The sequence below is a fragment of the Galeopterus variegatus genome, unplaced genomic scaffold, assembly GCF_000696425.1.
Source record: "Galeopterus variegatus unplaced genomic scaffold, G_variegatus-3.0.2 Scaffold1657, whole genome shotgun sequence".
In the NCBI taxonomy this organism is placed as follows: Eukaryota; Metazoa; Chordata; class Mammalia; order Dermoptera; family Cynocephalidae; genus Galeopterus; species Galeopterus variegatus.
In genome coordinates this window covers 231084-245620 of record NW_007727768.1, presented here as the reverse complement: position 1 = coordinate 245620, position 14537 = coordinate 231084, and the positions used below count along the sequence as shown (strand labels likewise).

At 40.5% G+C, this 14537-nt stretch overlaps 1 protein-coding gene across 3 annotated transcripts in view; it reads left to right on the top strand.

The window, feature by feature from the left end:
* PLD5 (phospholipase D family, member 5) overlaps positions 1-14537 on the top strand; it is a 206103-nt gene that overhangs the window by 76576 nt on the left and 114990 nt on the right. For all 3 annotated transcript variants that reach the window (XM_008578293.1, XM_008578291.1, XM_008578292.1), the window contains one exon: positions 1184-1295. Coding sequence is in view for 2 of the 3 variants with exons in the window: in XM_008578291.1 (XP_008576513.1) it covers positions 1184-1295 (112 nt within the window). In the remaining variant the exon portion in view is untranslated. The remainder of the gene's footprint in view (positions 1-1183; positions 1296-14537) is intronic.

The window sequence follows — 14537 nt, the reverse complement described above, 5'->3', positions numbered from 1 at the left end:
GTATATATATATATATATATAAATCAAAATAAAAATAAATACTGACCCACTAATCATGAGGTCTCACGAAACACACACAGTGTTTCTTTGTGTGAAAGGGAAAAATCCAAGCAACTTGTGTGACTATGCGGTGACCGTGAGTCTGGGCTGTAAACATTGGGACCATGCAGCCATCAAGCAAACCTTCAGCAGTGTGTGACCAAAGCTGATAGAGAAGGTTGTGTTGGTGTTAACTTGTCCGCAGAAGAACCACTAAGCTCTGTGTATTAGTCCATTTCTGTTGCTTATAACGAAATACAGGCAACTGGGTAATTCGTAAGAAAATGAAGTTTATGGCTTACAGTTCAGAGGCTGGGAAGCCCAAAGTCCAGGGAGCACATCTGGTGAGAATCAGCAATGCAGGGATCTCACATGGCAGAAAAGGGTGGAGCAGAGAGAGAGAGAGAGACTCTCATGTGCTCTCTTTTAAATCCCTCAGAACCACGCACATGACCACCATTATTAATCCATTCACTACTGCATGGTCCTACAATCTAATCACCTCTTCAAGGCCCCATCTTTCAATTACCATAATAGATTTCCCACCCTCAACAGTCACAGTGGGGATCAAGCTACTAGTGCATAAAACTTGGGGGACACAATCCATATGACCCTGCGATATGTATTCCTGTGCCAGTTACCCTCCAACCCTCACCTCTCCATAGTAAATTTAAAATGTACACGGACCCTGAAATCAGCAAATCAGCAGCTTTTATAGGAGAAGAAACTGGAGATTAATGAGATTAAAAAACAGCTTGTAAATTGGAAAACCAGCTAGAATCCAGGTCTCTCTGGGACAAAACACAGCTGTTTAATCTTTTCTCCTGCTTCTCCATGTGTAGATAATTACAGATTTAAAAAGCAAAAGAAGGGTAGATTTGGATTATAGCATTGTCATTATTATTGCAATGATTACTGCATTGCACAGTATTCAAAAAATGTAGTGTAATCTGTGTTGATGCTTCTATTCTATATAATCTTTTGAAATAGTGTCATAAATCTCTATGAATACCAGTTGTTGAAATGCTTGCCTTTTAATTTGAGAGAAGCGTTTTAATTTTTAATGAGTTTATTTATACCTGTCTCAAATGATAAACATTTAGGTTTTCTGATTTTTTTTTTTGTCTATGAATATTTTTTCCAGGGTCAACGTCTTTTTGAAAAACTGCTCCAATTGACTTCGCAAAATATTGAAATCAAGCTAGTGAGTGACGTGACAGCTGATTCAAAGGTATTAGAAGCCTTGAAATTAAAGGGTAAGGCCAAGGTTGATATGCTACTCTACCACTGGGTATTCTGTTTCACTTAAAATAATATATAATTTCTTTATAATCAATATATTTCACTTAGTACATTTCTTATTTCTCCTTTGGGGAAAAAAAAAAAGCCTGATTAAAGCTTTTTTTTTTTTTTGTCTTTTTTGTGACTGGTAAGGGGATCGCAGCCCTTGGCTTGGTGTCGCCTGCACTGCGCTCAGCCAGTGAGCACACCAGGCCGTCCATATGTAGGATCCGAACCTGCGGTGGGAGCGTCACTGCGCTCCCAGCGCTGCACTCTCCCGAGTGCGCCACGGGGCTGGCCCCTGATTAAAGCTTTTAAATGAGGGAACTAATTAATCAATACCACTGGGATTTTTTAAATAGTGTTGTTGCATATTATTGCGTGCAAAGTAATCTACTTGCCAGTAAATGATAATAAACTGGAAAGATGAATCTTTCCCTCTCTGAACATTTCAGTGATGTGATTGGAGAAAAAAGGCCCCTCTCATCAGAACAAACGTTGGATTTTTTTTTCCCTGCCTATCAAATGAAAATCCTTTAAATGCTACATATTCTTTAAAATAATATAGTCAGATCTAGGAGTTTATGAAACACCTCCTGATTCACGGCTTTTGGATAACTCCACAGGAGAACACCATTTATACAGCCACTTTGAATTTGTGGCATGATCCTATGAAGACTGAGAATCATTCTGAAACAAATTTCTTTATTTTGCTGCATTCTTCTTTAACTGAACTCTCACTTCCTAATAGTTTTTACTGATTTTGATTCACGGCTTTTGGATAACTCCACAGGAGAACACCATTTATACAGCCACTTTGAATTTGTCGCATGATCCTATGAAGACTGAGAATCACTCTGAAACAAATTTCTTTATTTTGCTGCATTCTTCTTTAACTGAACTCTCACTTCCTAATAGTTTTTACTGATTTGTAAAAATTTTTACCTAAAATTTACTATTCAAACTGTAGACCTCTAAAAAGAATCAGTAGAGAAGACTGACGTAAGCAAAATAAACTGACTAAGGAATCCCTATAATGTCTACACAGAGTTCAGTTTTTGAGAATCACCTTTTGTGTCAGTTATTGATACACACGTTTTCCACTCAACATTGTCAATGAAGCTATATACAAAATAAACTGACTAAGGAATCCCTATAATGTCTACACAGAGTTCAGTTTTTGAGAATCACTTTTTGTGTCAGTTATTGATACACACGTTTTCCACTCAACATTGTCAATGAAGCTATATAACATCGACAAACAGAATGTCCTTCTGTCATCTCTTTTTTCTAATCACACTTCCATTCTGCTTGTTTTTGAAGCTTACCAGAAAATGTCAAAGAAAGATATGCAGACAGTAACCAGGTCTCATATTTCTTCCTTAACGGGTCCTTAAATGGTTTGCTGAGTGAATATTGAGAACCTGCAACTGTGCTGTCAGGCCAACAGGAATGACAACCAAGACCATGCGGTGACTATCCTGTCACAATTTGCCACCTGATGTATAGCAACCATAAGATGCATCCCAATGTCACAGATGTCAAAATGTGAAGACTGCATGTTTTAGAATCAATGACATATGGTAATAAGGGTTACTTTAAAATATTCAGCAATGAATTAGAAAGTTCAATTTAGAAACCCTTAACTTTAAAAAAATTAAATTAAAACTGATCATTTCTAATATCACCCTGAGAGAGGTAGATGCTAAACATCTAGTATCTTCTTCATAGTACAGGGACCATATTCAGTGAATGGAAATTCAGAGAATTTAAGCTGTGCTGTTTTCTAAGAAACATGGGTGTCTTTAACAGAACCCTTGATGGCTAATGCATTCAGTGATAGGAAGTGTTCCTATCTAAATAAACAAACAAATAAAAACTGCTATATTACCTGAAAGAAAGGAGGTTATACAAATCAGTATTTTACATGACATCACACAGGAAATTTCTATAGGAAAACATGATGAAATCAGTAAGCTGAAATACACTGGAGAAGAGACAGTCTCCTGGGGTAGATAAAGAAGATAGAAATCATAATTCTAGGTACACAACGTGGAGAAATTGCAACTCAAAGGAAAAGAGAGGAGGTGATCATGAAAACGTGCTTCTAAAAAGGAAAGGGATAAAAAAACACCCAGTGGGAAATGGAACAGGGCAGGAAAAGGCTCAGGTGACTGGTCCTGTTGATGTCACCTGCTAAAAGAGGTGAGCAAAATTCACTCGTGGGTTAAACTCTGTCATTAGGTGCTGTTTGACCTTCTTTTAACATTTAATAAATTTATATATTTTAATTGACAAATAAAAATTGTATGTATTTATCATGTATAATATGTTGAGCTCGGGGGTCCTGCATACTGAACCTCCATACTGTGCCTCTTTCTTTTGATGATACTGTCACTGGGCCCAGGAGTGTTAGTTCAGCCCAGCTCAGCTGCTGGACTCAGCTCAGTTGTAAGCTTTCAGTTTGTTAGAATCAATCATGTCTTTTCCTCCCACACCCTTCTCTTCTGTATACAAACCTAAAGGGATTGAACCTACAGCTTAGTCTGTGCTGCCTATATACGCTTTGTGGCGTCTTTAAGGGGTTGATAACAGAACTATTTTATGAGGTTTTGTTTTGCTTAGCTAGAGCATTTATGTGTCAAGAATTTTCTTTCTTTAGATTCTTCAGATAGATAGATGATAGATTTAGATAAATAGATGATAGATATGTAAGTGGATAGATAGATAGTCTAAGTCCAGTTTTGCTGCTATAACAGAATACCTGAGACTGGGTAATTTATAAAAACCAGAAATTTATTTTTTCACATTTCTGCAGTCTGGAAATTCAAGATCAAGGTGCCAGTAGGTTCTGTGTCTGGTGAGGACCTGGTCTTCACTTCTAATATGACAACTTTTTGCTGTGTCCTTGAGCAGGGACGAACAACACTGTGTCCTCATATGGCAGAAGAAACAGAAAGGAAAAAAAAGGGTCTAAGCTAGTTCCCTCCAGCTTCAAGGCCCTAGTCCATTCATGACTTAATCACTTCGTAAGGGTCCCACCTCTTAATACCACCACAATGGGGATTAGGTTTCCACACATGGATGTGGGGAGACATTCAGACCCTAGCAGACAGTAGTCTTCAAATCTTCTGCCTATGTGATTTTAAAATTAAAGTTCTAGGTTTCTCTAGCATTTTATTCACATTGTTTCATTTCAGTCGCCCTTTGTGAAGACGATGTAAAGTGTGCCCTTAGAGTGGACTCAGTCCAGCCCTCCGCATCCCTCCTCTGCTCCCTTTTTGCGACTAAGCTGGGTGACTGGCTCAGACACAGTCTGTGGCTTGAGGGAAACTGACCCCAGCTTTCCCTTATTAGTACTGTACGTCAAGCACTCTGTGAATAACCAAATAGCACCGGATCCTACTGAGCACTGGTTGGGCATCTGTCAGTCATTTGGCTGAGGATCCCACAAAGCACTGAGCAGACAGTAGATACTTAATTGGCATCTATTTGTGACCAAGTTTTATTCATTTAAGTCAGAATTTTAATATTTGAAATAAGACTAAAGCTGTTTCACTCTTCTTAATAACAGTCTTTTTAATTATTGGGTTCTGATTTTCTTTTAGCTGCGTTATTTTAAAAAGGAGGGAGGGATGCTATGGTCTTTTGTCAAATTCTAATCGTGATCCTTGCCAATGCTTATCTGAATTCAGGAAAGCTGTACTCATTCATTACTGATAGCTCATTTTATTTCTGCATTCATGGATTAAGCTTAACAAAACCTGAAAGGAAAATATATTAGTAGATCTTAGCACAGGAGCATGTACAAATTTAAAAATTAATACAAGCTGCCCCAGTTTCCAACTTGCACATTTAACAAGGTGATTTGTGAACTGCTTACTCCAAATAGGTGGAGTATAATTTGAGAGATTTTTAAATTATAGTTATTCCAAAGTCTAACTCTACAGGTAGCTATACTTGTATGTGTTAATTTAATATAAGCGTTAATAAGTGTATTTTGGTAATTTCTCTAGAGTAAACTGCATTACTTTAGCTCTCATCCCCAGTTGCTATTTTTAATGAACCTGAACATTTCAGAGGGTCTTTTACTGACCAGGTTTGTGCTAGTGGCCATTGTAAGTGCCAAATCTTTTGGGCAGGAGGCCAGTGAGGCTGCCTTCTATTGAGCTCTGGTAATGGCCCAGATAAAAGTCAAGGTGCCCTTGCTATTACCCAAGTATGTTTTTCCATCAGACTCTGCTTTCATTTCACACCTCCTCAAAGTCAATGCCACCTAGGCTTATGCTTGAGTGTGTGAAGGCTGGTGACTTTGCTCTGTACACGCAGTCAAAATTCATTGTGAGGCATTCTGTCTTGTATGCAACACGACAAAATATTTGGCAGCAAGGCAGGGGCTGCCCATCCTCTGCTTATTTGGACACAATATGCTTTAATGCTAATTCACAGTGTAATTAGCATAGCCTTTGGAAGCTGGTACTTTGGTGTCATATAGACTTGTACTAAAATTCTGGATCTGTCATTCACTGCATGATGCAACCTTAGGCAAGTTACTCACATTCTCTGAGCCTTAGTATCCTTTTCAGTCAAATGGGGATAACAAATTAGGTAATTAAATTAGATCATGTATAAAAAGCATCTGATGCAGGTGCCTGGCTCGTAATAAACGGATGATAAATAACATACACTAGAGAGAACCATTGCCTTTTACCCAGGCATGTTATTTTTGTGTTTGACCTGTCAGTGCCTCTTAGTTTGGACTGGATTTATTTATGCCCTAAAACACACTCCTAGCCCTGTGATTTTCTGAAGGAAGGAAAGCCTCTGTTTTAACTGTATTTTACAAATCATCTTTGGGATGCAGCTTGTTCATTTGCCTTTATGACTGTGTGATAACTCTCGCTGGCTCCAGTTTGTGCAAGGAATCACCCAGCTGGCGACACTGGTACCACTCCATCTGTGTGTTCAGTCTCTGCTCTAAGAGCCACCAAGTTTAGGTCTGCAATTCAATGTGTTTAAGCTTTCAGAAGGATTCTTCTGATACATATAATGTAATCATACCACTCATCTGTTTGCTCCAATCTTGTGCTAGAAGTTTTATTTTTATCCCTAATACATAAGAACCTTGGCAGACATGGCATTTTCAAGGAATTTACATGCATATTTAGCCTTGTGACGTGATAGAAGAACTTATCTGTTCAATCTAGTTGTGGCTTTATACATTTCTATCCTAAAGATACTAGAATTAGGGGAAGGTGTTCTTTATAAAAGACGAAGAGGAATAAGATATGAATATAAATAAAAGAATAAATTATAAGCTTTCTGAATGGTTACGATTCCTAAGTATCCCATGGCCATTGTTTTTAGCAACTAGTGTATTGTTTGGGATGCCTATTAAACTTTGTAGGGCCTTAACACATCTATGCTCTGCAGGGGACTAGAGACAGGTTTTCCTCCCTGGTCTGCTACGCACAGACTTGGAGCAGTTCTGGCCTTGCTTGGAGTAGCCACACAGAGAGCATTCACTGCACACATTAGCGAGTGAGATCTCTTGCTTCTGTGACTCTGTGTCTCCATCTTCAAGGTGGATATCCATCTAATTGCACCTGCTTTTTTAATCAGCACCATAAGAACTAGGGTGAGTTCAAATGTAAAGTTCTATTTCTGTTTCCAGATGCTGCTCAGCATGAAACTTACATTGCCCAGTTATTCCTGTGCCTTCCTTCTTTCCATCTCATATCTTATCCTTTTTTTTTTTTTTTTTTCCTGAGCTAACTTCCTCCTGCTTGGTGATTCTACTAACTTCCTCCCTCTGGTCCATAGCAACAGATATTCCAAATATTCACAGCTCCTCTGCATCTCCTGACCAACATCCACCCCTCTTCACAAGATTGTATCTCTTACTTACTAAGCACAGCACACGAACGAGAGGCTGTCAGACCGGGGCTCTGACAGCCCAGGACTCCACGCCAGTGTGTCATCTGTGCCCATGCCCCGCTCTGCCCTCTTTCCTTCAGCCTCAGAAGAAGGGGATCTTTGGTTCTTTTCCAAGTCTAACCCGCCCACCCGTGGCATCTGGCCTGTTTTCTCAGGGATCCATTCTGTTTCTCCCCTCTTACCTTTAGAGCCACACGTCACACTCCACCTTTTCAATGGCTGTCTCCTCAGCGTATAGACACACTCAAGTCACCTGGGGTACAGAGAAGAAGGAGTCAGCAACATCCTTCCCAGATCTCCTCTGGCTGCTCCCCCCCCCCAACCTTTTCTATGTTTATGACCCGCTGTCTCCACTTTCCTGTCCCCAGCCCTGTGCAGTCGGTCCTCAAACCACAGCAGTCTGGCTTCCACCCTGATTCCACTTAAATGACCTTGTCAATGTCCCCAGGGACCTCCAGGTATGAAACTTGACAGGGGTGTTTTAGACTTTGTATCACATGATCTCTCTGCAGCTTTGAACTCTGTCCTGCTCTTCTGTCTTCCCTGGAGCTGTCTTGGCTTTGGTGGTGTCCCCTGGTTTTGTGGGGCTGTTCCCTCCACGTTTCCCTCCTGTGTCTCTGCCCACGCCTTCGCAGTCTCTCCTGCTGACTTTGCATCTTCTCTCTTCTCCTTAGGTGCTGGCTGCTTCTGCTCTTTCTTTTCCTCTTCTCTTCCCTTCCCTCCTCTGTCCACCCTCCCTCTGTGTTGATTGCATCCACGTCCGTGGCTTTGCTCGTCACCTGCATGCAGATGGCCCACATGTGGTTTTTCCTGAACCCAGACTCGAATGTTCAGCTACAAACTTAACATTTCCACTTGGATATTCTTGAAATATCTCAAAATCAACTTGTCCAAAAGTAAGTTGATGGACTACCCCACCCTCAGTGCCTTCAACGCCCTTCTTCCTATAGGTCATATCTTAGTAAATGACATGACTGTCGTTCCAATTCACTCCCGAAAGAAACCTAGAGTTATGCTTGACCCCTCTTCTTTCCTAACCTCTAAAATCAAATCACTCTGCAATTCCCACAGATGGACAATCTTAACAACTCTGGAAATGGTTTCCTTTTTCCCTCCCTATCACTACTAGTCCAACTTACACCTTTATCATTTCTCTCTTGAGTGTTTGCAGTGACATCCTAATGGTTCTTCCCAACTCCTGTCTTACTGTGTTCTACTCTCCACATAGAATGATGCTCCTTAAAATTAGCAAAGTCCAGGCTGGCCCGGTGGTAAGTTTCTACTTCTAGACTTCAGCCTCCGTGAGGATAAGATATAGACTTGCTGCATGGCATGTAAGGCAATAAATAAATGTTTGTTGAACAAACAAAACAGCTCAAGCTTTGGGTGTGTGAAGCATTCTATAGAGCACATTTCAGATTTTCCAGACTCCAGATTAATTCTTGATCTTTCTAATACCGGGCATTCTATTTTTCTGTGGAAGAGACCAGGCAATGTGGCAAGTTGCTAAAAGTAAGATCAAGAGATTTAGAAGGGTTGAATAATTTTGTCTGACATGGTAAAAAGACCTGGAGAGTGGCAAAGGGATAACTTTCTCTGTACTAAGTGAACTGCACTAACAGGAATTTTCCTGTATTTAAAACTGAGGATGGTTCTCAAATGTTATGCTAATTAGTAAATGATGGGGCAAGCATTTTGAAAGTATAAAATACTATATAAATGCTTTTTTTTTTTCCTTTTTGTCTTTTTTTACTGACCGGTAACGGGATCACAACCCTCAGTGTTGCGCCCATTTCAACACTGTTTGATCACCTACTAAGGCATCATGAGAAGTTGAGGTCCTGACCCCTGAAATCTCAGAACAATGGGGAGCTATGCTGAATTTTTGGTAGTGTATTTTCCAAAAGGAAGCAATACTTCTTTCCAACACCTTACCTCCTCCCTAATAGCAGGTGGAAATCACACCCTGGTTATACTTGTCCTTTCGATTGTATCTAAACCCGTGGCTCTGCAAGAGACTTATGTGTATTATACTCATTGAAAGCCAACACTTGATTAGGTGACTGTGCTCTCACTAGCCCAAGTACCCACTGAGTTTTCCACGTATGGATTCCTGTCAGTATCTAATATGCATCACATATTCTGCAACTTAATTAGATGCTACTGTTGTCCCCCCCATGCACAGGGACCAAGTCTTCCTGGACCACCTCCACCACATCATGAGTACTTTGGGGCAGCTTAAGTGCCTGTGGGTGAGGCTTCTCTGCAGGAGCACATCATCATATTAAACTGCAGGTTTGGTGGTTGCAAATGAAATGTGTCCCTTAATTTCCCATGCTGTCACAAAGAACGACTCATGTAAGCATTTTCTCTATCCCAAGATATTCTCTGCCCAACCATAGGCTGACACACCATATCAGGTAAAATATGCATTTATTTCATTAAATGAAAAAACATTCAGAATTTGTTATGAGGCTTGAAAAAGTCCCAGAAAATTTGGGAGCTTTAAGGAACAGAGAAGAGCAGTTCCTATGCTTCCTGTATGAGTCCATTTCTGTTTCTTCTAATAAAAATACCTGGAACTGGGTGATGTATAAGAAAATGAAATTTATTGCTTACAGTTTTGGAGGCTGGGAAGTCCAAAGTCCAGGGAACACATCTGTGGAAGGGCTTCTTTGGTGGTGATTTCAGCGATACAGGGTATCACATTGCAAAAATAGTGGAGCAAAAAGAGAGAGACTCTCACATGCTCTCCTTCTAAAGCCCTCAGAACCACGCCCCTGACCACCACTGTTAACCCATTCACTCCTGCATGGTCCTACAATCCAATCACCTCTCCAAGGCCCCACCTTTCAATGACCATAATAGGATTTCCCACCCTCAAGAGTTACAGTGGGAATTAAGCTTCGGTGACTTTGGGGGGCCATCCAATCTACAGCACTTCCTGAATCACATGCTCAGGAAATGCAAATTCTAGCTGCCATTCAAAATAAAGTCATGGTTTTCAGGAACTTATATGTTAGTTTTACAATCCAAGAAGTACATGGGATGTGAACAGACATGATATTACAATGTTTCAGATTAAAAAGCAAAAGCTCTATTGCATTTTTAGCAGAATAGTGTTAGGATTTGCTAAATCACCGTTTTACCCAGTGATGCATCAGGCAGAGAAAGAAGCCCCAAGAGCTTTGACATGTGCACCCTGACTTTTGATTTCATGAGCAGTGGAGAGGCTTCTGTCTGTAGAAGATCTAGGTGGACAGGGGCTGGTCCAGGTAGAGTACCCAAGCTCCACATCCCTCTTTCATCCTCGTTCCTTCCACAGTACCCTGCACTAGAAGGTGCTGTGTTGGTTGAATTGAATTGAATCCCCTGCTGTGTACACAGAGCTATCAGTGCTCAACAAATATTTAATGACTTGAATCTCCAGACAAGACTGTCTTTTAGCTCTCCTAAACGGAGAGTGGGCTCCTCGGGTAATAAACATCTCTTCCTGAATTATGCATTTCTTTGTTTTCTGGTTCAGCTCTAAGCAATTCCCAGTGTACACCTTTGTATCGCTTTGTGTAGTGTGTGCTTTTGTATAGCTGCATTTAAAACACACCTCATTTTATTTGCCCTTTAGGAGAAACTGAGAATGTCCCGTCTATTTCTGGATTCCAGGAAGGAGTTGTACACACTCTAGTTTGGTCAGATTCTCCTTAAACTGCCTTTTTCTGCCCAAGCCTCCCCCTTCTCCCCTGCTCAGCTCAGTCTTTACACTCACACAAGTCACAGCAGGCCCCTGGCATATGTGTTAGATGTGTGCCAAGCACAGCGAGCTGTCTGTCTGGCAACCTCACATGCCTCCTCTCTTCATTTCTACTGTTTCAGAACTCTGTTGAGTTACTCAGATAAAATTGCCTAAGAAGCCATTTTTGTCACATTTATGTTATTACTTGCTGGGATGAAAAACTGGGGAATGAACTTTAAAGGGGCTCGTGGGAGGGATGAGATACAGATGCTCTAGCAATGAAAACCTGCCTATGATCACCAAGAGGTAAGGTATGAATCCACCTGTCACCTTTCTGTGAAACCTCCAAATTTGAAGATGGAATTAATAATATAATAGGATTTATTAAAAGTTATTTTATTTATCAAAACGTTCACCAAAAAAAGAATAAAAATAGACATTCAACAGTGTTTGATCACCTACTAAGGCATCATGAGAAGTTGAGGTCCTGACCCCTGAAATCTCAGAACAATGGGGAGCTATGCTGAATTTTTGGTAGTGTATTTTCCAAAAGGAAGCAATACTTCTTTCCAACACCTTACCTCCTCCCTAATAGCAGGTGGAAATCACACCCTGGTTATACTTGTCCTTTCGATTGTATCTAAACCCGTGGCTCTGCAAGAGACTTATGTGTATTATACTCATTGAAAGCCAACACTTGATTAGGTGACTGTGCTCTCACTAGCCCAAGTACCCACTGAGTTTTCCACGTATGGATTCCTGTCAGTATCTAATATGCATCACATATTCTGCAACTTAATTAGATGCTACTGTTGTCCCCCCCATGCACAGGGACCAAGTCTTCCTGGACCACCTCCACCACATCATGAGTACTTTGGGGCAGCTTAAGTGCCTGTGGGTGAGGCTTCTCTGCAGGAGCACATCATCATATTAAACTGCAGGTTTGGTGGTTGCAAATGAAATGTGTCCCTTAATTTCCCATGCTGTCACAAAGAACGACTCATGTAAGCATTTTCTCTATCCCAAGATATTCTCTGCCCAACCATAGGCTGACACACCATATCAGGTAAAATATGCATTTATTTCATTAAATGAAAAACATTCAGAATTTGTTATGAGGCTTGAAAAAGTCCCAGAAAATTTGGGAGCTTTAAGGAACAGAGAAGAGCAGTTCCTATGCTTCCTGTATGAGTCCATTTCTGTTTCTTCTAATAAAAATACCTGGAACTGGGTGATGTATAAGAAAATGAAATTTATTGCTTACAGTTTTGGAGGCTGGGAAGTCCAAAGTCCAGGGAACACATCTGTGGAAGGGCTTCTTTGGTGGTGATTTCAGCGATACAGGGTATCACATTGCAAAAATAGTGGAGCAAAAAGAGAGAGACTCTCACATGCTCTCCTTCTAAAGCCCTCAGAACCACGCCCCTGACCACCACTGTTAACCCATTCACTCCTGCATGGTCCTACAATCCAATCACCTCTCCAAGGCCCCACCTTTCAATGACCATAATAGGATTTCCCACCCTCAAGAGTTACAGTGGGAATTAAGCTTCGGTGACTTTGGGGGGCCATCCAATCTACAGCACTTCCTGAATCACATGCTCAGGAAATGCAAATTCTAGCTGCCATTCAAAATAAAGTCATGGTTTTCAGGAACTTATATGTTAGTTTTACAATCCAAGAAGTACATGGGATGTGAACAGACATGATATTACAATGTTTCAGATTAAAAAGCAAAAGCTCTATTGCATTTTTAGCAGAATAGTGTTAGGATTTGCTAAATCACCGTTTTACCCAGTGATGCATCAGGCAGAGAAAGAAGCCCCAAGAGCTTTGACATGTGCACCCTGACTTTTGATTTCATGAGCAGTGGAGAGGCTTCTGTCTGTAGAAGATCTAGGTGGACAGGGGCTGGTCCAGGTAGAGTACCCAAGCTCCACATCCCTCTTTCATCCTCGTTCCTTCCACAGTACCCTGCACTAGAAGGTGCTGTGTTGGTTGAATTGAATTGAATCCCCTGCTGTGTACACAGAGCTATCAGTGCTCAACAAATATTTAATGACTTGAATCTCCAGACAAGACTGTCTTTTAGCTCTCCTAAACGGAGAGTGGGCTCCTCGGGTAATAAACATCTCTTCCTGAATTATGCATTTCTTTGTTTTCTGGTTCAGCTCTAAGCAATTCCCAGTGTACACCTTTGTATCGCTTTGTGTAGTGTGTGCTTTTGTATAGCTGCATTTAAAACACACCTCATTTTATTTGCCCTTTAGGAGAAACTGAGAATGTCCCGTCTATTTCTGGATTCCAGGAAGGAGTTGTACACACTCTAGTTTGGTCAGATTCTCCTTAAACTGCCTTTTTCTGCCCAAGCCTCCCCCTTCTCCCCTGCTCAGCTCAGTCTTTACACTCACACAAGTCACAGCAGGCCCCTGGCATATGTGTTAGATGTGTGCCAAGCACAGCGAGCTGTCTGTCTGGCAACCTCACATGCCTCCTCTCTTCATTTCTACTGTTTCAGAACTCTGTTGAGTTACTCAGATAAAATTGCCTAAGAAGCCATTTTTGTCACATTTATGTTATTACTTGCTGGGATGAAAAACTGGGGAATGAACTTTAAAGGGGCTCGTGGGAGGGATGAGATACAGATGCTCTAGCAATGAAAACCTGCCTATGATCACCAAGAGGTAAGGTATGAATCCACCTGTCACCTTTCTGTGAAACCTCCAAATTTGAAGATGGAATTAATAATATAATAGGATTTATTAAAAGTTATTTTATTTATCAAAACGTTCACCAAAAAAAGAATAAAAATATCTTTAGTACATTTTCAATATGATTGGAGTTTATAATGATAGTTGCAAGTAGCAGGTGTCATCTTTATACTTTACCTGTATTCTTGTTGAACCCCTGGGCATCCCTGAGAGGTAAATGCTGTTGTTATTTCCATGTTACAGATGAGGAAGCTGAGACACATACAGATAAAATCATGTGTCAAAGGTCCCATGGTTAGTGAGTGATAAAAGATAGCTGTTGTGCTAAATCTTGGCAGAGTGCCCCATGTGAGTGATTTTAGTATTTTCAGATCTTTGTAAATTATTCATTTTGCAGAGACCTCAGGAAATGACGAAAGCATCCACCCTTTTCTGCTTAGCAATCTTCCAATTACATTTTTAAAGATGTCTAGGAAATCTGTTTATGGCCATACTGTGTATGAAAGATAGCTGTTTTATATTATATCAATTTTTCAATTTGGTAAAGCACTGTAGTTTGCTCTCAGCAAGACAGGCTGGCGAATAGGGGCCAGCACCATTCCTGGTCCTAGGTAAAGGTGTTTATTGTGTTGAAATAGGACAGACACGGGTTGTAATTCTAGTTCTGAGACCTTGAGCAAGATACTTAGTTGTTCATCAATTCATTCATTCATTCATTCTTTTCACAAGTATTTATTGTGCTCTTACAATGTGCCAGACACTGATGAGGCACTAATGGAAATGACTTGATCAGATTTGGATTTTTTTTTTTTGGTCTTTTTTTGTGTCAGGCAACG